This window comes from Molothrus aeneus, chromosome 2 (assembly GCF_037042795.1).
Source record: "Molothrus aeneus isolate 106 chromosome 2, BPBGC_Maene_1.0, whole genome shotgun sequence".
Classification (NCBI taxonomy): domain Eukaryota; kingdom Metazoa; phylum Chordata; class Aves; order Passeriformes; family Icteridae; genus Molothrus; species Molothrus aeneus.
In genome coordinates, this window is record NC_089647.1 from 111302184 (window position 1) to 111327933 (window position 25750).

Genomic DNA, 25750 nt, shown 5'->3' on the forward strand with positions numbered 1-25750 from the left:
AAAGTTTGAGAGTACAGGTCATAACCCTCAGATAAACTTCTGTATCAAAAAGCAGTGGTTTTCAAATTTAAGGTGTTTCAGACCCAAAAACCTTTACCTATAAAGTTTATCCTGCCATATCCTTAAAAGTACCCCATCATTTTAATAATATCAAATATTACTTGGAATCTCATCCTTTAAAACCCCAAACCATCTTGCATCTGCTTAGTTCTAGCAGAGTTGACTTTCTGACATTACATGAATTAGATACCATCTTGCCTATGGAAAGGATAAACCAGCACATGTTGTTGAGAGAACTTTATACAAGATGCAGTTTCCTCATTGATGTTTAAGGACAGTAGTAATAAGACCTCTGTGTGTGGTCAGGACTCCTCTGCTTGCCCAGAAAAGCCTCACATTTGCCAGACACTGTGGTGGTTAAGGATGCTACACTTCACCTAGAAAACAAGGGGGGGGAACAAAAAAAGGCTCAATCTTCATGAGCTTCCCTGCACCACACTTCAATTGCTGAAGCAGGAGTGCTTTCTCATTACAGGAGTCTTACAGATTGGCTAAATTGTCACATTCAACTTCATCTTAACAGGCTTAAACATTTCAGCAATATTTAAAACACATACCTTTTTTTAAATTCACAAAATAAACTCATCCCACTTTCCTCATAACTGCAAGTGAAAGCTGTGTAGCAACATTCATCTCCTAGATGGAGAACAGCCCCTTCCATGTGCAAAGCTTTCTTGCTAGGCAAGATGAGCACTCTTAATCCTGATTTACACACCTCAGCAGCAAGTGCCACCACAACTACTCCAGTTTTCTGGCCAGGAAGTTCCCTGCTTCCACATTTCTTGCTGCAGTAACAGCCTCAGTGGGAAGCTCTACCAGCACCACCAGCCTTCAGCAGGACTTTACTCTTCTCCTCAAGACTGGCTTCTATAAGGACTCGTACTTGACTTGCCCCAGAAGTCTGTTCTCCCCATCTACCAAAGACCTCTTGCAGCTGTGGGCTGATTAAATAACTCATTACAGCAGATTTCAGACACCTGCTCTTATCCCAGCCAGCTTCAGCAGTGCCTCCTTTCCTGCCTCCTTCTGCCCTGATTTTACCAGCTGGAAGCAGGGAGGACAGGGTGGGCTGGACCCTGTGGCTGTTTGTAGGGTCCTCATGAGTGTTGCAAGGTTTGTACACCATGTCATGGAGGAGAGGGAATGGGTATGGCTCAGCTCAGGTATGCTAAATACTGCTGTCCTCCACCTTCAGAAAAAGAATCAAGAGCAAATAGGTGTGCTGCTAAAACCAGTATCAAATGTACAGGAGTCCACAGCCAGGAGGTAGGAGCCACACCCTTCCTCCCTCCTTTGCTCATTGGGAAAATCCTTATTGTCCATTTTTCTGCACGGAGCTACAAGCTCTGTTTACCATCTTTTCTTCATGCAAGTGCAGCACCACGCATTGCAGGCACTCTCCCCCCTCACAGCACCCTGCAGACAAGACTTTTCCCACCAGGAAAGTCTCTCTCCCTCCTCCTCTGGAGGCTCCTTTCTACCCCTGCCTGCCAAACCCCTGCAGCAGCCTCAGGCAGACTCCTCTCCCCCTGTGGTTTCCTGACCGTGGTCAGGGTCAGCCAGAACCACAATCTGCTTTCACACATGGCCATGCCCTGGGGACACTGCTGAGCACAGCCTTTCCCTGTCAGGATCAGGATGAAAGTGCTAGAGATGGTATTTTGTGCTCTGGCTCAAATGTTTATTATTTCTTATCTATATTACAATCTTACAAGCTGCGAGTTCTACAGTATCCTACTAACAAGCTAAAAAATGACCCCATATCTATCTCTCTACAAGGTCTTTTAAGGAAAAACTGTCCATTCAAGAAATGACACCTAAATTATTTTTACTTTTAACCTCATAACTAATTACTCACGTCCCACAATGCAGACTTTTCTGTCTAATTACAAAATACCCCCAAACCCATGCAGAAGAAGGTAAAGAAGAAGGACCAGCCTCTGCCCTAAAACCTCCAACTTATCTTTATATATTGCCACTGTCATATTTTCTGAAAAATCCTTTCACCAGGATTTCTTCTGCAAAGCTGAGAAGACTCAGAGAAAAATGTAAATAATAATTATCTGATTAGCTGCTCCTGTGTTTGCTGCTTTGGAATGTGGTCTGGACATTGTTTACCAACAGGTGAATGTTTGACTGGTTCCATGTGAATTGTTTTAACTTAATGACCAATCACCATCAGCTGTGTGGGACTCTGAGGAGTGAGTCATGAGCTTTCATCATCATTCTTGTTAAGCCTTCTGATGCATCCTTTCTCTTTCTTTAGTATAGTTTTAGTATAGCATTATGATATGATATGATAATCAGCCTTCTGAGAACATGGAGTCAGATTTCTCATCTCTCGTCCTGGGGACCTCAGCAAACACCACAATATATATTACTATATTCTAAACCCTTAAACTCTAAGTTTTCCACCCTATGATATTACACACTTCTAATCAAACTACACACCCACAATCCCAGTTCTGTCATTCCATTTTGGAAGCTTTCTCCATGGCCTCAGGTCAAATGCAGTGTTCTCTTGAGGGTCTGTCCTTTCAGAACAGAAAGTTTTAAATTCTCAGCATCCAGGGTTCCAACATTTCCCCAGGCCTAAACAGCTCAGGGAATGGGTTCAGGATACTCCATCTCCTCCTTTATCCAGCAGTGGCCCCTTTTTTTTGTCATGGCCAAAGCATAATGACCAAATGGCTCAGCTCTCCACACAAGGGGATTCTCCTTCCACCACTAACCAGAAAAAAGTCTTGGGATATGTGTTTTTTCCAGCTAAAAGCTGACATTGTTGGGCAAACTTGGCTGGGATTTTCAGCTGAAAACTCTGAAAACCAAAGAAAAGCAGATGTGTGGTGATAGAGTTATTACTGAAGACATTTACTTGGCTCTGAGATTCAGCTGTCTGGATCGTGCTTTTCCTTCTGCTTTCATGCCTGCATAAACACAGTGTGACACCAAAAAAGTCTGATTGATCTGGAAACAAAGGATGTAACAAACTGAGCCATGTGACAAGCTGAGCCATGGCTGATGTCACTGCCTTCAAGGGGAAACTGGGACTCTCTTTGGTCTTTAGCCTGACATATGCAGAGAGCTGATGCAAGCCAGGAACACAGGAGTGACCCCACTGCAATCAAGAATATTTATTTCAATATTGAGTCCAATTACTTGCCCCTTATGCTTCCCAAAACTTTGGCCATGGAAGCAGATTGAGTTGTTTCACAGTGAATTTTAGGGTTTTTTTTTAGTGCAGTCACAGACTCACACTGCTTTTGCTCTGTTCCATGCTGGGAATAACTTTTTCATCCAAATTAATTAATCTGCATTTAATTTATAATATTATTTTATGCAACAGGTTTGGTCAGAGTGCTAATTTAAGCCCACATTCTGTGCTGGAAATACCTAGTTGTTCATGCTTTATAAATGCATTAAAACTTTCTTCATTGCCCAGTCTACCCTAGAAGATGTGGCACTACAATCTGATAGGAATTGTCCTACCTGATAGAGGCAGACTCATCCATTTTTGCAAGTTTTAGTATGCTTTCAGCTCACTTGGAAAGATTTATAGAAATAATTGGCACTAAGTTATTAAATGAACAGTGTGTATAAGTGGGGTGCAGCTGCCTGCCCTGCCTGTGCCCCTGTTTGCCCACCTGCAGGATACCTCCATCCTGGCTCTTGCATGTGCTGGAATTGGTTGGCAAGGTTGGGAAAGTTGGTAACACCTCTGCCTGATGTCAAGGACATCCACCAAGTCTCCCCAAGGTCTTGGAAAAACCATTTCTCTAAAGTGGGAATGACAGACTCTTCTTTCTGGCTGCTGCAGATTAACACCCAAGAGTGTGAGACCACCAGACAGGGATCAGCAAGAGTGCACCAAGCCAGACCTGCAGAAAAAAAGCTCTTTTCTGTCAGACCCTCTGCAAGATTTTGCAGAGAAAGGGGGATGGGAGCCCCCAGCACATTGCTTAAAAGTTGGTAATTGTGATCTGGTAGCCAAATAATGGGAGTTGTGGGAGACCAAACTCGTCCAGGATTTTTCTCCTGGTCTAGCACTGTTTTTACACTTCTTCTTTTTTTCAGACAGACTTCCTACAAAACTAGAACTTGTTTCATCATATCTGCCCACCCCCACTTCCCTGCATCCCCTTTTCCTCTTGTGACCTGACCTATTAATTAAAGTCAAATCAGACACCTAATCCCACAGACTGAGAATACCAAAAGCTGGAACAAAAATCACCAGCTAAGGGGAAACAAGCTCAAGCAAAAGCCACATTTCCAAAGCGGAGGCAACTTGCACATATCAACATCTGTCCTGCTGTGTGGGGGTCCCAGTTGTGGGTTTCTCTGGGTCTGGATTGAAGGCACTTGAGATGGTGTTTCATGTTCACACTCAGGTGTTTTTTATTTCTTATCAGTAAAACAGCCTCACTACTGTGAGTTCTGCAGCTTTTCATTAGAAGACACAAAATGGCCAACAATCTCGTTACAAGATCTTTTAAGACTGAACTCTCCAATGAAGAACTGACACCTGGATTATTTTCCCTTTTACCCCAATAACTGATCCCACAGAGCTGCAATGGGGACTTTTCTGCCCAATTACAAAATGCCACCCAAACCCATGGAGAAGAAGAAGAAGAAGCATGAAGAAGAAACCCAGGACAACACCCTGTGCCCTCCATCTTGCTTCCATCCACAACATACTAAAAATCCCAAAACCTCAATTTCTCACCAAGTGATGCACCTACACTGCTCTCTATAATCTGTTTCACACTTTTGTGGATTCTGGTCGATCTTGAAGTCTGGGAAACTTTCTCCATGAATGAGAGTCAAAGTCAGTGTTCCCCTGGGGGTCAGGGCACCCCAGAGCAGACAGAGAAATATTCCCAGTGCCCTGGGCTTCCACACTGCTGCACAGCTGGCTGGGCTCTGAGCACACACGGCCCTGCTGGCTGGAAACAGGAGAATTTGGGAGGGAGAGTGGCAATAATGATATGGTGAAGCCAAATTCTAGGAATCGTGGTGCCCCTGTCTCTGCTGCATGCTGATGGAACTGTCTGGGCTTTATTCCAGGTCAGCTGGACACCGCGTGCCATGCATTTGTTGGAGAAACTGTGGTTCTGCCTTGCACCACCACCCCTCCTGGAGAGCTGGCCCTTTCCAAGTCAATGCTCTACTGGCAGATTGGCACCAAGCAGCTGGTGCACTTCTTTCAGAATGGGCAGGATTCACTGGAGGGCCAGGATGAAAAATTCCATAACAGAACCAGTCTTTTTCCGGACCAGATGAAGCATGGCAACCTTTCCTTAAAGATCTCTAATGTCCAGTTAGGGGATGATGCTGAATATTCCTGCATCTACAGACAGACTGAGAGCCACCAAACAAAGAAATCTACAATTAAACTCAATGTATCAGGTAAGATTTTTTTTTAGTACAGAGGAGGGAGTTGAGGGTGCCATTTCTTGTTGATAAGTCATATGCAGCCATTGAGAGGGATTACTTCAATTTTTAAAGCATTTTTTCACTCAGTTTCATCCTGTTCCTTGCTTTTGTTGAAAGAATATGTGAGAAAGAAAAGATAAATCCTCTTTGTTAAGCTTCAGCACTTCAGGGCTCCTAAAGGCAAGGCACCTGCCTCTTCATCCTCCCTTTGAGGAGACATTAAGGAATAATGTCCCCAAATTTAAGCCTCTGGTTATTTATGGTTTGGCCTGTCCTTGATCCACTTTGCCCCTGAGGAACAGCAGAGTTAATTTCACTGTTTGCACGTGGGTCTGTGAGGCAGAAGTTTAATCCTGGCAATTGGATCCAAGGTCCAGGTGACAGACCCTTTCAGAGGAATGACAGCCAGTTGCTGCTTTCCTTTCCCCTTGCAGCTGGAAAATGTGGGTCTGATGGCATGGCTGGACAGATGCAACAAGAATTTTTATTTTTCCTCCTTAGGAAAATGAGTGAGACCATAACACATGTTTGAATAGGCCAAACCTGTTTGAGCTACCTACAAGCATAGAAACCAGAAGGATGAGGCATTGAGTTTGACCAACTGAAAAAGAAAATCAAACAATAAGTAATAAACATCAAAACAAATAGTACATTTTTAAGGTGTCTTGTTTGAATAAATCAGCTGGAAAATTTCATTATGCTCAACCACACAAATTTACTTCTGCTTAAAATAGAAAAAAATTATTTTCAAATAATATAATCCTTTTAATATCTTTCTTTTAATGAAAAAAATTCTTGGGAGAAAAATGCTTTCAAAATGTAAAGTGAAATAACATTTGTTCAAAAATTTTGAGGTGAAATGTTTTACAGTTTTCAAAATGAAAAAAAAAATGTTTTGAAAATACAGAATCAAAATGTTTCAATCATCTAAATTTTGGGGGCAGTAAGGTGTCTTTGATATTATTCTGTGATCATACTCAAACTTTCAATTTGTTTGACAAATGTAGGAGAAAAAATAACATTAACCCTTAGATCAATTATCAGAAAGAGAGAAAAAGTTCTAGGTTCAAACAATTAACCTTGATTATTGTGGGGTTTTTTCCCAGCTGCACCTAGGATTGAGGAGCCACCTTCCCCTTCTGGTAAGGCAACACTCCTTAACTTGCAAGTGTCTGGGTGATTATCCTGTGCTTTACTTTGTATTTGCAAGATTGGCAAAATGTGCTGAATAGAGAAAGTCCAATAAACTTGGGGTGCTTGTTCTCCCTCACTAAGCTGTCCCAGACAGGGAAAACATCTCCAGCACTGAGACAGAGCTGGGCTGCAGGGAGAAGAAGGCTGAAGGGCCAGGAGCCTCGAGTCCCTGAGGACACTCACCAGTATGGGCATCATAAAAACCACTAAAAAGCAGGGGACGCAGAAGCCACTCCATTCTGGGAGTTAAGGCCTTTGTAAACTATCTTGCTGTGGATAAACCACGGGATCATCAAGGCTGTGAGACACCTGCAAGGTCATCCAGCCCCACCATCATCAGCCCTAATCCGTGTCCCCAGATGACACATCCAGGTTTCTCTTGAGCACTTCCAGAGATAGGGATTCCACCACCTCCCTGGGCAACCTCTTCCAATGCCTCCAACCACTCTCTCAGTAATTTTTTTTTCTAATATCTGATCTGAATGTCCCCTGATATAATTTAAGGCCATTTCCTCTCCTCCTGTCATTTGAGATATGGCAGAAGAGACCAACCCCACTTAGCTACCACTTCCTCTCAGGTAGTTCTGAAGTTACACTACCAGGTACCAGGTCAAGAGATCTGGGGGGTCCTTTGGTAATAAATATTAAAAAAACCAAAAAACATGATTAATGACTCCACATAAGCTCTTCTGGGAAATTAAAGTAGATTTCATCCAAAGGCAATATTGCAATATAGTGCAGATGTTATGATCTAGCTTTATTCATTACAGAGAAGTAACTACACAAAGGTGATTTGTAAACACTGCTGGAGTGAACTCAATGCAGAAAGGATGCCCAGCTTCTAGATACCATTGTCAGTAACTTCTTCCCTAAATATCTTCCTTGCAAGCCAAATAATTCTTATTAGTGCTACAAAATCTTGAATGGGCATTAAACCTATAACACTTGGTCATATAAAATCAACAGCAGCAGTTTTTATTTTAGTCAGTGGGGCTGGAAGATATGATCTTTTACATAGTAATTATTATATTACATTTAATGTGATAAGTTCAGCCACACTGTGACATTACAGACAGATTATGCTGCTATAAACTCAAATAGAAACTAAGAAAGAGAAATGTTCCAGGGTTTTATCTCATGATCACACAGAAGGAAAAAAACCAACCCCAACAGTTCTCGTGCCTGACAAGCAAAAAACAACTTGCAAAAATACAGGAAATATTAATTTTTAGAACTAAGCTAGGTAGTCTAGCTGGCCTGAAGGTCTTTAAAAAACATGAAGTTAAATTCAATATGGTATAATGTGCTTTCACATTACTTTATAAATGCAACTAGAACAGGAATTAGAATATCTCCAGCTGTTACCTTCCACAAGAAATCAGAAATTATTGAGGGTCAAACTTCTTAATGCAGAAGCAGTGGAAGATTCTCAAAACCAAATGTAAGTGTGTTATATTTAAATGAGATAGTTGTATATATGTTTGACTCAGCCAAAACCTCCCTGACAACTACCCCTGAATATAAACTATTTCTAATAATGAAAAGGCATTTTCATTGAGGAAGAAAACAAATAAATTATTGAAACAAAAGGGGAGTGTTTCACTTTAGGAGTACAAGCTGAAACACACACCTTTGACACCTCGTGGTTCTTGTACTGCAGGTTTTTGAGGGGCTTGGGGAGGAGGACAGAACAAAAGCCTAACTTTTTAAGTTTAATTTTTTGCAAAAAGGGAAAATCTATTTCCTGTTGTTAACCTCTTTTAAAGAAAATCATCAGCCACAGCTCCCCCCTTTTTTTTTTTAATTTTCAGCAATTTCTTAAGCAAGAGAGAAAGGGAATCTGTTTTATATTAGCTGTTATTTCAGAAGGGATGTAGGAAAATTTAAAAATGACCTGCTGGGAACAAAGGCATTATATACAGAAACAGTTCTCACATTTCACAGTCAACCAGATCAACAAATACCATTTTTACGTCAAGCAGAAACAATTTTCATCTGTTTCACTATGGCTACATCTCTGTTTGTTTGCTGCATGGATTATTTTTCCCAACTACTAGTTTAACACTTTTTCTGGGAAAAATGAAAGGGCCTGGGGAGAAGACACAAAAGGCCAGGAGGCTTGTTGTTATAACCTTACATTTATTTCAAAGCATTACTGAGGATTACCTGATGTTTACTTGTTCTCTGCACATTAATATCACAAACTCCTTCCAGGAACAGGGGGGAAGCACCCTGGCTAGAGATAAATTAACTCCAGTGAGACACTGACAGCTGATCCCACAGCAATAGGAACAGCCCTCAGGTATATAAAAACCAATATACAGCCTGTTCTTCACAGAGAAGGACTTGGAACACTTACAGGAAAAAATTCTCTTCTTTTTAACTCAGGGGTTGAAAATTTATTTTTAATTGTGTACTACATCCAGCACAGGTTGAAGATACCACCTGTGCCAAGGGTAATTTGTGGCTTTTGTCCACATTGTGGTTTTTGTACCAAGAGTGGCCCACAGTGCTGCTACCATCTAAAGTGTGTGTGACCCAGATTTTTTAATATTTATTACCATCATTTATGGACTCTTAATCAAAACATCTCCCTCAGGCCCTGAGTAGGAAGAAGGAGAATGTATTTTCATCCTGAAATCATAGAGTGGCATGGGCTGGAAGGCATCTCAACAAACCCACAGTTCCCAGCCCCTGCCATGGGCAGGGCCAGCTCCCATTAAACATTTGGCTGGTTGCTGCTTTTCTGTCAGGATTTTAAACAAAGATTCTCAGTCATCCAGAAAAATTGCAATCATTATTGCTGGGTTTCTGCACTTTTTCTGTGAAAAAGAAAAATTTATTTAATGTCCCAGTACTTTTTGTCTGGACTCTGTACAGACACAAAAAAGGAGAATTATGAAAATGAGGCAAAATCCATTATTTTAAAAATAATCCTCCATCCATCCATTTATGTAAAATGTGTCATGCAAACTTATATATATTTTGTCAAGCCATCACTTACATGCTGGCTTTCTCTTTTTCAATTTTTCAGAGCAGAATCAGATTCCCTCCGGAAGCCCCGTGGATGTGCCAAGTCTGGCTGTGCTTCCCCTCTCTTTCCTTCTCCTGGTCCCCCTGGGGCTTTGGCACTTGTGACAGGGGAATCCAACCTTGTCTTTGGGAAGTTCTCCTCACCAGAGGACCTTTCTGGGCAGGACAGGTCTGTGGGGTCAGTGTGACACCTGCTCCAGAGCACCAAGAGCTGAGAACAGACCAAGCATTATTAGGTGTTTACGTCCCACATTCTGGTGTTCCACAAAACCAAGGGCAGCAAAACTCTGAGGTGGCAAGTCTGCTTTTGCATTTGTTTCTTGGAGTCCAGTTTTAGTGCTGCCAGGATATACAATTTATTTTGGATTGTGTGGGTTTGCTTTACTTGCAGGAGAAAAGGCTCACAAAACTCCAGGATCAGGTTTTAGCTGATCCAAATGAGATCTTTTGCCTTTCATCTGCTGTCCTTCAAGACAACTGAAAGGAGGAGTGGGAGTAACTACTACTCTCTGTGTCAGACAAAAACTGGAAGTAGGAAAGCACTCCCATTGTCTGAAATGTGAGGATGGAAAACTTGTGAAACTTGATTATGTGGAACTTCAGCTTCTGTTTTCACTTCTAACGTCATGGGCTATGAGTAAGAACCCTTTTTTCCACAAGAAATGTAGTATTTCTTCAGCAGATGGGTGAAGCTTACCAAGAAAGGAGGTAGAAGTTTATAAAACATACATATAGAGGAAGGAAGTGATGTATTACTATAAAATCCACGGCTAAATGTGCCAAAAATTCAGAAGGCTGAATTCAGTATTATCTTTTTCTGTCATGGAATAAGGCAAAGCTGGATTCTTAAGCTGGAACTGTGCAATGAGAAATCATTACTGTGACAATGTTACTTCTTTAAAAACAGTATCTTTGGAGTGGAAAAAATATTTTAAAACTCATCAGAATACTTGTAACTGATACCTATGCAAACTAAATGAGTTTATTTCTAGAAATGTTCAATTCAGGTAGCAGAGGTGTCCTGGGCAAAACTTGGGTCCAAAGGACCCTGCGTACAAACAATGTCAAGGAAATGCAGAAGTTTTTTTCAGGCCAGAACTGCAATTCCCCTGTTTCACAACCAAAAAGCATCCAGAGAACAGAGCTGAGACTGAACCAGCTGAGACTGAACACACTGAGCCCTTGGGCAGGGGGAATGACTCACAAGGATGCACAAAGTCACCCTGATTTGGAACAGTTGCACCTTTTTTTTTTTTTTCCATTGGAGAGACAAGACTGTTTTTGCAAGGAAGGGACAGAATAAATCTGAGCTGAAAATGGACATGGAGGAGACAGTTACCTTTGAATTTCTTAACTAAAGGCTCTTTCCCCATGGTGGGGAAGAGAAACAAAATCCCCCAAAAAGGGCCTGTGCTAGTGCTGCAGTGAAGCTCAGGTGATATTTGGCTACCCTGAGTACAGAGCAGCTCAGTAGAACAGCTGGGGTCCAACTGCACAGAGAGATGTTATTGTAATAATTGTACATACTGTGACTGTCTTTCTTTTGGGTCTCATCCTCCAAATGTTTGTCTCAGAATTTGTGTATTTTTCAAGACACAATATGATTACAAATAAAAACCTGAAATAAAACCAAAAACCCCAATGAGAGCAATCACTTGGTCCATAAGAGTTCTTTATTTGTATTCCAGTTGTGCCTACAGTTAGAGAGGCTCTTCTGCAATTAGAAAGTTTAAAAGGTAACATCTGTGTGCTTTTGTTGTCCCTAAAAGTCTGGACTGCTTGCCTCATCTCAAGGACTCCATGACCTCTAAAAATCTGATAGCCACTTAAACAGCCCCGCATTTCTCAGGAATTGTAGAATCCCAGAATAGTTGAGGCTGGATAAGATCATTGAATCCAACAATTAACTCAGCACTGCCAAGTCCACCATTAAACCCTCAGAGCCACATCTCCATATCTTTTAGATCCACCCAGGGGTGGCAGTTCAGTTAAACAATCTCAACATTTTGGTGCCAGCTCTGTGTGAGGACACGTGTCCAGACAGAGACTAGAGACAAATTCCCTTGGCAGCAGGGCCCTTGTCCAGAGGGCTGCCAGGAAGAAACATGGCAGTCTGTCAGGAGCCAGGACTTCAAACCATATGTAATTTATAAACTAAACTCCATGTTTTGTGTCACACTTGAAAACAAACCAGGAGCCAGTGCATTTTAGAAGGAAACTTTCCTCTTTGCAAAGGGTGTCACAAGGCAAAGGGATGTCGAAACAGCACATAGTGGAATAATTTGCTCTAGCTGTGCTAATTGCATTCCCATAGTGCTGTATGTAGCAACAATCCAGACTGGAATTATAAAATTCCTTAATCATAGCACTGATGGCCACATCAAAAAAGACAAGGTCACATCTTTTTTTAGCCATTGCAGATGGATATTTTTTGGAGATGTTGATGGAACTTGGGCGTCTTCTTCCTTTAACAATATCCTTCCCTCCTTTCCCTTCTCTTCTCCTTTCCCTTTAGCCTTTTCCTTTTACCTTTTCTCTTAGCCTTTCTTTTCTAAACTATGGCCAGATTTTGGGTTTATATCTCAACCCAGGGGCCTTCCAGTTACACTGTACGTAAGACATCTAAAACCTCTCCCTCTCCCCCAGTTCCTCCCTTTCCCCTCCCCACATCAGTCACACAGCTCTGCCTTTCATCCCTTCTAGATCAACAGGCACTGTGTGAATGCTGGTTTAGCCTATACTAAGAACAGCATTTTTCTCCACTTCTACATGGAATTAAAAAGGTGTTTCCATGCTTCTTGAGTATTTGACAAGAGTCACAAAAGAAAGTTGAAATGGCAAAAAACAAACAAACAAACAAACAAACAAAACCCCAACCAGAACAAAAATATTCCCACACCTAGTTTTTAATTACCTTTTCTCTTCTTTTTTTCTAAATTCTTTTTCTATCTCACCCTTTGAGAAGAAAGGACTATTGGAAATGTATCACTACACATGATACACTCAGGATATGGCACAAGAACACAGGCCAAGCAGTTCCTGTTTCCTGAATAGCAAGAATTTTAAGAATGAGGATCTAGAGCAAACAAATTAATATGAGGGGGGAAAGGAGAAGGAGATTCATGGATTTTTCCAAATTATTACACTTACTGATGGCAATCTTTTTTGCCTGCCAAAATTGCCTGCCAAAACTGTGGGCTTCTTGGCCAGAGATGAGAACAAGAGACCAAGCCAGGGCATGAATGGTGCAAGGGCAGCAGCAAGAACTGAGCTGCAAGGACCTATCAGGTACTGATAGGTCATTGAAGATGTAATATGAATAGGTTTTGTAATGTAAACTGTTGTGTAAAAAAGGTTCTGTAAATTGCAAAAGCAAATATGCAAATAGTCTTAAAATTGCATTTAAGGAACCCAGAGTGGTAGCACAGGGCCTTTCTTGTGCTCCAGCCCAGATGCACCTTTATTGCTGGAATAAAGAGAGGACTTCTGCTGCCTTTTTTTCACAGTACCCTCCAACAAAGGAGAAGAAAATTAAAACACAAGGAAATCCATTTCAGTAACACCTGCATGGCTAAAGCAACCTTGCAATTTCAGCCCCACACCAGAGTCTTTTACAGGAATCCCTTTATGGCACAGAAGGGAGGGAAAGTTCCCAATTGCTTTAAGCACAGAAGAACACTAATGCAGAAATCTCATTTTTCCAGTGACCAGCCATACAAAGCCCTTTTGATGCAGGCAGCTCAAAGTATTTGTATAAATTCAGAGAACTCCCCAACACCACCCCTGTGCAGTGATGGAAAAGAGTCATCCCTGGTTTAGGGGGAGAAAGCTGAAGAAGTGCAATTTTTTCCAGCTGACATTGTTGACAGATCAGAAACCTGAGTCAAGATTCCTCACTTTGTTTTGGGTTTCTTTTGTGCCAAAAGCAGGAGAAACTTCCTAGCTACTGTTTTACGCAGTACTGGGCATTTATTCTATCAGCATTGTAATTTCTTCATCATAAACTGAAAAAATATTAGAAGTCCAATCATGTAAATGGACTAATGTATTCATTCTCAGAGCATATTTTGAAAATAAAACCCTTGTAAAAGCTGCACAAGAACAGAGACATATCCACTGTAATGCATATGGAACTAAAAGGTGTCAGTAATAGGCCCAGTATAAACATATGAGCTAGATTATATACTATTTAATTTCTACCAGTTTTTCTCAAAAAAATTGTAGAACTCAATTTTTATGGCTGCTGTGAAAATTTATTGAAAATAATTGGTGTTAATTGATTATCACCTGTAAATTAAGTCCATTAAAACTGATTTGTAAAGCCATGATATGAATAAGACTCTGATGCTTTAATGTTTTTTAAAATGTTTCATCTGGCATAACCTTTTTACACTTGAGTCCACATGCTGTGCTGTTGTTGGGAAAATAACATTTATTTCTTTGTTGTATCATCTATCTGTTTTTAAATGTAATTATTGCTGTGTGCTGCTCTGTGCTGTGTGAGCACCTCTGCTGACAAGTGTGAGCTGTGTGACTACAGAAGAGCCTGGGTGACCTCTTAAATGTTGTTTACAACTCTCCTTTCTTATGACTCAGATTTGCAGCAGCACTTTGGATGTTTAATTGTCCCTGTTTATTATATTTTCCCAGAGCTGTACTTCATGCCATTCCCAGTGCTTATCTACAACCACCATTCCAATTTCCTGCAAGTGAAGGTTTGAGTGACCAGCTGACCTCGAGTTGTCCTTCCTTGTCTGGGTGATGACACAGGAAAAAATTTTAAGTGCATATTCACACATATAAAGTACTGCTAGCTTGCAAAGCCACAGACAGTTCAAGAAACAGTATGTTTCCTTCCAGGGATATCTCTAGGCCTGATAAAAAGTCCTTCCTGACAAAACTTCATTTTCAGTAACATTGGCCATAACACCACTAGTGTTTAAATAAAATCCAAACAAGAAAACAAAAAACCCCATCCCTATTAAAAAAACCCAAACCTCACTATGTACCTTTATGACTTTATACTACACTTTTCTTAATTTTTTTTTCCAAGATATCTATATCACAGGAAGGGGCTAGAGCTTAACTGATGTTTATTTGCTACTATATTTTCAGGGGTATAAATAAGTGTGCTGAAGAAATGAATCTTAACAACACAGCAGGACAAATGCATTCATTGCAATGGAATAGGATGTCCTATCTGTTATTGTGAAGCTAGGAGGAAGAAATATTTGTTTTATTCTCCATACGGATCCAAAATGTCCAAAAAAACTGCCCTACGGAACTGTCCCACGTTCCAGCTGCCACACAGCTGGAATATCGTCCCTGGGTAAGTGGAACCCTGCACAGAACGTTGTTCACCAAGTGCCCTCTGCTGGCTTTTTATTCCCCCCCCCCAAAAAAGTGTCTCTCGCAGCCACAAACCAAAGGGTAAAAAACAAAACGGGCTTCTCAAACCCCGACTCTTGTTTCTGCTTTAGAAGAGAAAAGCACTGCTGCCAAATCTCTGAAAGCTGCAACCACCAGCAGAGAAACCTTCCACAAAACAGGGTTTGTGTGTAACCTTCAATGAGGCAAAAGGGGACAAACAGAATCACAGCTGAGAGGCAGCAACTCCTCCCACTCCTGCAAGTTAATCCTGCAAGCACTAGAAAAGCAACCCGAGCAGGAACACAATTATTACAACTCACTTTCAGCAGCACAAAGCTCTTAAATGCTTCCCAAAGATAACAAATGTCAGGAATCCATAAGCCAGGTATTGCATGACTCCTGGTGGAGGCTTCAAGAAGCCTCTTTCACTTCTTATTTCTGGTAGCATTTAGCAAAACATATTAATCATAAACTCTTGTCCCCTTGGCTGAAAGCAGCAAACCCCTCACCAGTTCCAATCTGCCCTACTGAAGGAAAGGAAAATCCCAGTTTGCAGACAAATCTGTAATAATAATCTCTAAATGCACATGGAATTTCCCTCCAAATTTACACAGGCTGAAGGCCAAGATGACAATCCTACATCTTCCACCAAAGTTAAACAACTTTCTTCTGATAACAAAAACAAAAACCAAAACAAAAAACACTGAACAAACAAACACAACCAAAAAAACCCACACCACCAAATCCTTGAAAAATGTGTGTATCAGAGGTTTCTGGTCAGCACATTACTGGGAAATTAGAGAGAATTTAAAAAATGAAAGGCAATTCTGGTGCACGATTCTTTCAACCTTAAAAAAATCCCATTGTCTCTAAATTCAGAGAAATTTAAAAAGAAGGGTAAAGAGAGTTGAGAACTGTTTTAAAGAGGCATCATCTGGGTGATCCAACCACCAACTTCCCACAGCTGCTCACTGATAGCAACAGCAATTTCTCCAAAAGATCATCTTTTTTCTCAGGGCACCTGGGTCTGAAGATTCAGCATCTAAGGAAGCTTTGTGCCACCACAGTTTCACTTCCTAGGAACTGTAGATATGAGAAACCTTAAATTCCAGCAGCCCTCAGCCCTGCTGTGGTGAGGGAGTTCACGGGAAGGTTTAACCCAGAGCCGAGTTCTTGCAGCAGAAGGAGGTGCTGTTAACGCAGGCACACCAGCTGCTCTTCCACCCTGGGGATTTCAGTATCATTTCTGTTGTGTGATCATTTCTGTTACCAAGTTTCTTCTAAATCTCCTGCAGATGTGGGAAACACGTGCACTTTAAAATGTTATTGCATTTTATATGAACAATGACCTCCTGTCTTCTGCTAAGCTTCTCCATATTGATCCTGAAATATCCACTAAAATATTCACTTTGTACAAGAAAAGCTCATGAAGGGGTGTTTTTGCACTGAAATATATAGGGGCAGTGTTATAAATTCTGTTTCTTACCAACTTGATACTGAAAATTTCATTAAGAATCTGATGCATAAGCAAAAAAGGTTTTAGAGAAATGTCCAAAATTCACTTTATGAACCACGTCTACTTCCACAATGACTTGGTGTCTGTGTATGATTCCTTTGTAACCTCACTGGAGTTGATCTGCTCAGGCAATCTCTGAAATCCCCCAAGAAAACAGTGCCAGCACTGAGTACAAATCCAAATCTTCTAAATCCAGATGTGATTTTTTTTCTTTTAGTGACAAAAAATTAATAATTAGGAGGCTCCAGAAGCAAAAATGCTTATTTCCTGAACCCTGACTGAGGAAGCTGAGCATGCCCAACACTCACTCTCAAATTTTCTCTTCACTCACTCCAATGAAAAAATGTCACCCCACACCCCTGGCAAGTGTTCAGCCACAAATGGCATTTGCCATACACCAACTCAATCTAAGACTGCTAAATTCATTTATGAAGCACACATTTCTCCCTTGAAAATATGGGTTCACTTCAGCAAGTCTCTCATGGAAAAGAAACTTAAATCCAAAGTAAAGGATGTCATTTTGCTTTTTTGTTTGTTTGAATTTGAGAAATGCTGTGTCCTAATCAATAGAAAGAGGTGGAAGTGGAGAAGATTCTGCTGGATTCTATATGGAAAAAATATACAAAATTGGTGAACTGAAAAGCAGAAGAACTGCTAAAATGTACCGACCAATGTAAGTTATCAAAGGTAGTACCCAAACACAAGTGAAAGGACAAGGATAAGATAAAGGCAGAAATTAATTTATTTATACATCATTATTCCAGACATTCAATAATACTTCTTTGGAGAAAGCTTTATTGCCCTAAAGCAGAGGAAGTTAGGATATTTTGAGATTGTTTTTTCCATTCACTACTTGTCATACAACTGCTTTAACAGGGTGCTGTCCTTAGAGTTGTGCGTCACGTCAGCGGATATTATTTTCTTCTTCATTTCAAGACCTTTTAAAACTATAATGGGCCAATGGATGAGTTTTTCAAAGTGCTGCTGTTGTGGCAGTTGTGTCCTGCTGCTGATTGGTGTTCAGAATGACCTTGTGAAAGTAGGATTCTTTGAAATTTAAACAAAATCTTTTCATTAATACTGAGTTAAATTAAGATGTGGAAGATGCCTTTTCCCTCAACAGATGAGCCTGGCTGTTGGTTTCCAGACACAGGCCTGAGCTTAGACACCTTGAACCATGCATTCCTTCCTCTCCCCCCATTCTTCATCCACTACATATGTTGCCATGTGACAAATCCCTACAACGCATATGCCCTCAGCTTCTGGAAGGGCCTTGAGTCTCTTTTTCCTCCCTTAAAACTGGTTTGACATTGGTGTGTTGGGAAGACTTTTGTTTCAGAACACATCCAGTCAGCTCTCTCCAGATGGAAAAGCTCAAGAAAATCCTCTGTGTCTCAGGCCAGGCTCCTTGTCCTCTGCAATGCCCCTCTCTCAAAAAGGCATGGAAAATCCTTTGTATCAGCATTCACTAGAGTGTGAGCAGGACAAGCAGGTGCAAAGATCTCCATTGGTCCATGATATGTTTGATACCACACCCTAAATTTCTGATTTTATTTGCCAGTTAATTTTAGCACATTCTTCACCATTGCCCCAATGCCATCAAAGATATGGTGTAATGCTGTTTCACACATAAACGCTGGGGTGGTCACCACCTTATTTTTTGTATCCACATGAGCTTCGTAAAAAGGAGTTAAGGAAAACACAGCACTTGCAGATGCTGTCTGCAAAATGAACCAGCACTGAGAAAACTTCACAGCTCCACTATCCTATAAAACTTCCTCCAAATATGGGATTACCATCCAGCTGTAAAGACAGCTGCAACCTATAATCCAACCTATGACAAGCTATTTTTTGCCAGAAATACAAATGCTGCATGAGAAACCTGTGGAAACACCCAGAAACACCAGAAAACCTACAAAATTCACTGATGGCAGTAAAATATCTCTAAGTACAATCTGCAGCATTAAACTTCAGGAAAATAAAAATCTCAAAGAGAACTGACCAGCTGTAACCCACATTAGTTTTATGTGCAAATTCATTCAGCACTTGGTGTATTACTGGGTGCCCAAGGGAGCTGACTGAGAACAACTTCTAACTCCCAGTGTGTAGTTACACAGCAGTACTTACACAGCTGTGTACAGAAGAGTTTGTAATCCTGCACTGCACCACTGCTATCTGCTACCCACTGCACATTCCCATGAAAATCTATGTGGAAAAGCACAGATTTTACAAGTGTTCATTCCTTTAATGCCACATTTCTGAACTGTCTCCCGACATGGAAATTACCAGGAAAGGATATGGTTACTTCTTTCACACAGTGTTTTGCTCCCAGCTCTTTGATGGCTCCTGCAGTCCCAGCATAAGGCCACTTGCCCCCTTCCTCCTCTTCATGGCCCACAGTTACCTCAGCACCAGAGAGCACCTTTGCTGCCAGCACTGGGGAAATGCAGCACAGGCTGCAACAGAAGGAACTGTAAGAGCAATTCTACACCACCACTAGTCCAGAACTTGCTCACAACTGACATGATTCAAATGAACACAGCCTTGAAAATCTGAAACACATCACAATTTCCTCTCAGCATTTCCCCAGCTTCTCCTTTGACAAACACCAACATACACAAATCTTGAAAAACAAATATAAAAAATAGGCTGCAAATGATACAAACCAGAAGATCCTTTTTCCAGTTCTAACAACAACAGCTGCACATTTCAACTAGACACAGGTTGTTTCCATGGTCACACTTTCAAACAAATGCCATCCAACTCACATACCTACCCAATAGGTTTGCCTGCTTTGTGGAAGTCTTTCAGGACTCGCTCAACTTCTCTGTTCACCTTGCAATCCTTCCCATCAACAGCAAAGGTAGATCTGTCACAACAAGAAACTTACACAAAGCTCAGTATAAACCTACAAACAGAGGTACTTGTCTATCTGCTGTGAAACTGGCTCCAAAGGGTCATACCAAACTTAACAGCTACTGAAAAACTGGTTAAAAACTCTCTGTAGGTGACCATCAATGCTTCAACCAAAATGTCTCTTTTCTAAGGCTTTGTTCTGCCAGAAAGTCTCTTACTTAATAAAAACATCTTAAAATGAGAATCATCAAATCAGCTTTCTAGGATTACTGAGAAGTTGAACAGCAATCTTCTCAAAGAAGAAAAATATGTAAGAAGAAAAGGGAAGTAACATTCATGTTCCTCCAAGGAAACAAGAAAGCATCTCAACAGCAAGATAACCAGTATTCCACATGGCTAACACTTTTTATTTCCTTTTTTTTTTCTGAGTCTGCTGTTGTTTTATAATTATAAAGCAAGCGGGGATTTTTTGGTAGGCAGAGAGGAAGAAACAGAATAACACTACAAGCATCTGAAACCATTAAAGTTGTACCTTCACTTCCCTCAGACCCAAAAAGAAACACCACTAGGGGGAGGAAAAAGAACCTCTTATGCATTATCTGAACTCCTGAGTTCTCATCAACATTGTTCAGAGAATTTAAAACAAGACAATGACAAGACTTTGAAAGGAGCTATCCTTATTAATTAGGAGTTACATATGTAGTAAATAAGGTCATTTATGGATTTTATTGTGTGAATCTTGGTTCATAGAGTGACAGAATGGTTTGTGCTGGAAGGGACCTTAAAGATCAGCTCATTCCAACCCCTCTGCCATAAGCAGGGACAACTCCCTCTAGGCCAGGCTGCTCTGAGCTCCATCCAGCCTGGCTTTGAACATTGCCAGGCATGGGACATCCACAGCTTCTCTGGACAACCTGCTCCAGTGCCTCACCATCCTTACAGCAAGCAGCTGCTGCTTAGTATCTCATCTAAACCTACTCTCTTCCAGTTTGAAGCCATTCCCCCTTGTACCATCACACCAGACCCTTGTAAAAAGTCTTTTTCCATCTTTCTGGTACTGAAAGGCTGCAATTAGACCACCTCAAAGCCTTCTCTTTGCCAGGTTGATTATGCATAGTTAATTATGAATATTTAGTAAATCTGATGTTTAGTTGGCACTCACAAGTTTTTGGCAGCTCCAAATCCACCAGGGAATATCACAGCATCGTGGTCTGCTGTAGTGAGCTTAGCCAGGCTTGTGATTTTACCACGAGCAATTCTGGCAGATTCCACTAAAACATTCCTTGAAGAACCAGAAACAAAACAATGTGATTAATTAAGCATCTGCACACAGAACAGAGTAAATAAAGTTTTGCAGAGGAAGAGGAGGGTGAGGAAGGGAGGAAGCAAGAACACTGGTATTTAGTAACTGAAGCTATTGAAGGTTCTGAAATGCTACTGCTGGGAAACACAGGCACTGACAGACTGTATATAATCAAGTCCAGAACACTCATATAACATCTTCTCTCCAAGAAAACCACCACAGCTGGCATAAAGCTACTGAAGGCATTCAGCCAAGTGCTACAAGAGCCATTTACAGGCTACTACATCTGAAGAAAGCCTAACACATCACAGACTTACCTTGACTCAGCTTCAGCTGGTTGCCCTTTACTGTGGTCAATGACATGCATCTGAGGGACATCTGGAGCATACATCTGAACCTCAGCTCCCCCACGGCTCAGGTGAACCAGGACACTGCAAACATGGAGATACAACGTGCAGAAAACTTTAAGGGAGAAGCTTTATGTGACCCCTAAACCTGCTACAAATATTCCACCAACTGGTGGTGGGATTTGAATTTGAAATGATGAGAAAAAATACACATCCTACCAAAGCAGGCAACCAAGAACAACAAAAGTTTCCCTTCTCCAAATCCCCAAGTGTTATGGAAGAATCTCACAATTAACATAGTCATTAACATTTAATCTAGGTCTAGGTGACACATCTCTTATTAGGTCACAGTAAGATGCTTACTTAATTCCACTTAAGCATTAACAATTCTGCTGTTAGATTTAGCCCCAGGAATGGAAACTCAAGTGGTTCTGGAATTAAGTCTGTATTTGACTCTCTTGAGATTGAATCTGGAACTCTGAATTCCTGTTTTGAAGAGAGTCTCTCTCAGACTCATTGTTCTGGCATCACATGCACGGTGCTGCATGTTTGGACAACCACTGAGTTCTACAAGAATGCAGCCTGAGCTCACTATCAGGCTGTGAGAAAACTGTGAGAAAGCTTCATCATTCATCTCTCAGGGTAATTCTGACAGCCAGAGACAGCAAAACTAAATTAAACAAACTGCTGCAATGCAACGGAGACTTGTGGAGCCCACAGTCCCAAAAAGCAACTTACGCTGATGCCTCGTGGATTTCTGTGCCATCATAGACACCACAGCCAGACAGGACCTGAAGTGAGAAATTAACAGAGTATTTAGTGAGAAACAACAGAGTATTGTGAGAAACAACAGAGTATTTAGCGAGAAAATAACAGAGTATTGCAGGTGACACAAAACTCCCCACAGGATCTTTCACAAGGTAAGATTTTAAAGAATAGTTAACAACAATTTAAAAGCAAGCTCTTACAATGCCAGTGAACACCATGCTATTAGCACTGGTGTCACCACTTGACAGACTGCAGAAATGACATTTCCTATTTATAGCAACCCATCACCGGGCTCAGAAATAACCACTATTTATTTCCTGGCTTATACTTAGTATTTATTTATACCAAAGTTAATAAACTGACATGCTACCCTTAGGAATGTTTTTATTGTGCACACAGTGGGTTGTTTTGAGTGTCATTCATCTTTCTTATGTAGTGTCCACATCCACGTGAAACCCTTCCTCATCCAGGTGCACATCCACCAGAAGAGGGACAGAAATGCACTCTGAGGTGGCACCCAAAATAAACTACTTTACCTGCTGCTCTATTTTAAATGAGCATCTGCATCAGAGATCAACAACTACATCACTTTTAATGCAGTAATACAATTATGCCGTATTAGCCATACTTCTCTTTAACTATGTGGAAATAATACTTTTGTTTATACACCCCAGAGAACAAAAAGCACAAAGCAGTCAGCTACTCTTGTGTGGGTGGAGAATCTAACAAAGTAGAAGGATAAAAAACTTTTTTTTTTCTAAAAGCCATTGTAAGAATGAAACAGAACCAAAAAAATCCAAAGGTTTATCTAAATCCTGAAAGCATAAAGGTGAATTCTTTTGGAGCTTTTTGTTTGGCTGTTTGTTCTGAAAGGAAAAAATCCTGTTAGGAAGTCAATTTTCTTTTTTCTTTTTATTATAATTTTTTTTTACTTTAGTCTCTTCCTTCCTGATTTTCCCTCAGTTTTTTTTTTGTTTGGTTTTTTTTTTTTTTGAAGCTTGAGAGTTTTTAAACACAGACACATGAACAGAAACTCACAACTGAAAAAGTCTCATCTAGTAATGTTACACTTGAAGGGACTTTCTGGTCACAATACCCAGGTGTCTGCTATCGTGGGCAGAACTTCAGCAAGTATCACCATCACCTCACCAAATGAACAAGACACGTGAATGTTCTTCTGTCCATGTTAATCTATTCTTATATTTAAGAGCTGCCTTTTGCTTTGTAACTCTTTTGTCTTATCTTTCATTTAATTTAGACTGAATAAAGACACAAGCAACTGTGCTAGGGTTATGCTCTGTAAATGACACTTCTAAAATGTTTTTGAAACTCAGTGAAACCAAAATACTGTAACATTATTATTGTAAACTCTTCTAAATATAAACTCTTCTGTTATTTCAGTACCTGCTTGATAATAGATCTTTTACCACAGTCAAAAATTTACATCACTAATGTCAAAAATCACATTTGTTTTCCCAGCTCTATTTTAAAAAGTGACTACTTATTTCAGTCACTTTTATTTAGTGACTTGCTAAAATGACAGCATTGCTGTTGGGTTATTTTTTAGCCATTTGGACCAGCATTCTGCCCTTTCCCAAACCAATTCTGCCCCAAACATTTCTTTATACAGGCAATGCCTTCTTATTCTTTTATGTGAATGCTGTCTAGACTATGCAAAGCTCAAGCTTCAAAGACTGTCCACTGAGTTCCAAAACCATTTGTGTAACCATTTGTGACACCATCTACAGCCTGGATTTTTCTTTAGCAATCTGTAGCCACCGCCTTGCTTTTTTCTGTAACATGTTTTTTCTGTTACATGTTTTACCCCCTTCCTGCCAAAAAGCATAACCCAATTTAAATATATTCACTGCCAGTACCTCACCCAGTAATAATATCAACTATTTCAAGTTAAATCCTCCTGGGTTCCTCAGTACAAAGGATTCATGGAGCTGTTCAGCTTCAAGAAGAGATGATGAGACTTCATTAATGTGTACAAATATCTAAATGGGAGGTGTCAGAGGATGGACCAGGCTCTGCCTGGAGGCACCCAGCAATGGGACAAGAGGAATGGGCATAAACTAATGCAAAGCTCCACCTGAACATGAGGAAGAATTTCTTTCCTGTGCAGTGACTGAGCACTGGGACAGACTGACAAGTGTGAAAAATGCTTATTTTATGATTGGCTTTTCGCAAATATTAAAATTAATATTATATGTATTATGTTGGAAAGTTATGCTGTATTAATTTTCTTAAGTAGTGTGTTAAATATAGTTTTAGGTTATAACATGTTAAAATAGAAACTATGCTATGTAAGATACTTTTTGCAAGAAAGGACTCGCACCGAGATAGCAGCCACAGGACACCAAAATCTTTCAGAGAAAGAGAATTTATTGCCCCATTATCAGGAGAAACAAACTTCTTCCTGCCTTGCTCAGCCATGAAGACACCGTTAGGATAAAGAGGAAGAAGCTGACACTGACCAGACAGAATCCTGTGTTTGAATGGAATTTATGCATCATGTATGAGGTGTATGAATATGCAACAGGCTATTGCTTTTAAGGGTTAATCCTCTGTTAATGGGTGTCCTTTTTCGGGCTTATTTTGACCAGAAAAAGGTACCCGGACTGTCCATAACTCTTTGTTTTTATAGTCTCGTATTGTCCTAATCTCAATTGTTCAAGTTTTATTACTCTAATTATATTACTATTTTTATAACCATTTTATTATCATTAAACTTTTAAAATTTTAAAAACAAGTGACTGGCGTTTTTCACAACAAGGAGGCTATGGAGTGTCCCTCAGTGAAGATATTCCAGAACCGCCTCGATACAACCCTGTGCCAGTGCTCTGGGCCGGCCCTGGTGACCACCGTGCTCCCTTTCCAGCCTGACCCATCCTGGCATTCTGTGGTTCCCAAACCAACTCCAGGCCAACAACAACTACACAGACGCCAATTTTTACATGTTTCCTTCTACTGGCCTGGCTTCCTCCAAGTTTCTGAGCTGCAAGCAGCCTTTTCTTCTCAAATTCAGCGTCTCTCCAGGGTTTCCAGCGGTCGCAGCCACCAGGCGAGGCTTTCCCAGGCCGCCGCCCCGCCGAGCCCTCCCCTGCACTGCCGGAGCGACCCCGGCTGCAGGGCCGAGGGTGGCTGTGGAGAGCCAGACGGTGGAAAAACAAACAAACAACAAACAAAGAAACAAACAGACAAACAGACAGACAAACGCTTCTCCTCAGCGCTGCCCCGGCCCCCGCGCTCCTCCATTACTCACCACAGCGACGCGGGCGGCGCGGCAGCGCCGAGCGGAGGAGTGGAAGGAAGCGAGGCCGCCGGGCGCTGCTCGCCGCAGCGCCGTGCACAGGGCCGGGCCTCGGGAGGTCAGCATGGCTGAGGGCGGCGGCGGAGGAGCCGGGAAGGGGAGCGGAGGAGCCGGGAAGGGGAGCGGGAGAGGCCCACGAGAACCGGGATAAACGCGCCCGGAGGCCGCTGCGCCCTTGGCGGCGGCGGCGACGGCGCCCCCTGGCGGCGGGGAGGGGCCACCTCAGGGCCGGGAGCCGCGGGCCTTTGGTCCCTTCACGGCCCTCATTTATCGGGAATGGCAGCGGTGGGAAGGGGACTGAGGGTGAAAAGATAACGGTGCGGAAATTACAGGGGAAAAATAAACAAGGTGGCAGACGGTGCAAAACTGGGAGGAGTTGTTGGGTCCTTGGAGGGCACGGAGGGCCTGTAGAGAGACCTTGCTAAATCAGAGAAATGGGCAATTGCCATCTGTATGAACATTGGTAAAGTGCTGGATTCTGCCCCTGGGATGGGACAATCCTGGATATACAGACAGAATGGGGAATGAAAGGCTGAAAAGAAAGGTATTAAACT

At 41.4% G+C, this 25750-nt stretch overlaps 1 protein-coding gene across 1 annotated transcript; it reads right to left on the reverse strand.

Annotated features, from left to right (window-relative positions):
- Positions 1–17330: 17330 nt before the first annotated feature.
- On the reverse strand, positions 17331–25368 carry GATD3 (glutamine amidotransferase class 1 domain containing 3). The gene is made up of 7 exons (XM_066571671.1): positions 25149–25368; positions 21851–21903; positions 21083–21196; positions 20625–20744; positions 19383–19475; positions 18906–19062; positions 17331–18285 (listed from the first exon to the last, which is right to left on the reverse strand). Exons 1-7 carry the CDS (start codon positions 25260–25262, stop codon positions 18157–18159), a joined length of 780 nt encoding a protein of 259 aa, XP_066427768.1. The 5' UTR covers positions 25263–25368; the 3' UTR covers positions 17331–18156.
- Positions 25369–25750: the final 382 nt, after the last annotated feature.

Bases quoted from the DNA above. Each gene is read 5' to 3' on its own strand.
- GATD3 (XM_066571671.1), bottom strand. From the start codon at position 25,262: ATGCTGACCTCCCGAGGCCCGGCCCTGTGCACGGCGCTGCGGCGAGCA. The intron at 19,476-20,624 runs GTGAGTGCCAAC...TTGTTGTGACAG, and splicing joins TTTGGAGCTGCCAAAAACTT to ATCTACCTTTGCTGTTGATG. The intron at 18,286-18,905 runs ATATCCTTTCCT...ACTCCTTTTTAC, and splicing joins ACTGTGTGAAAGAAGTAACC to GAAGCTCATGTGGATACAAA.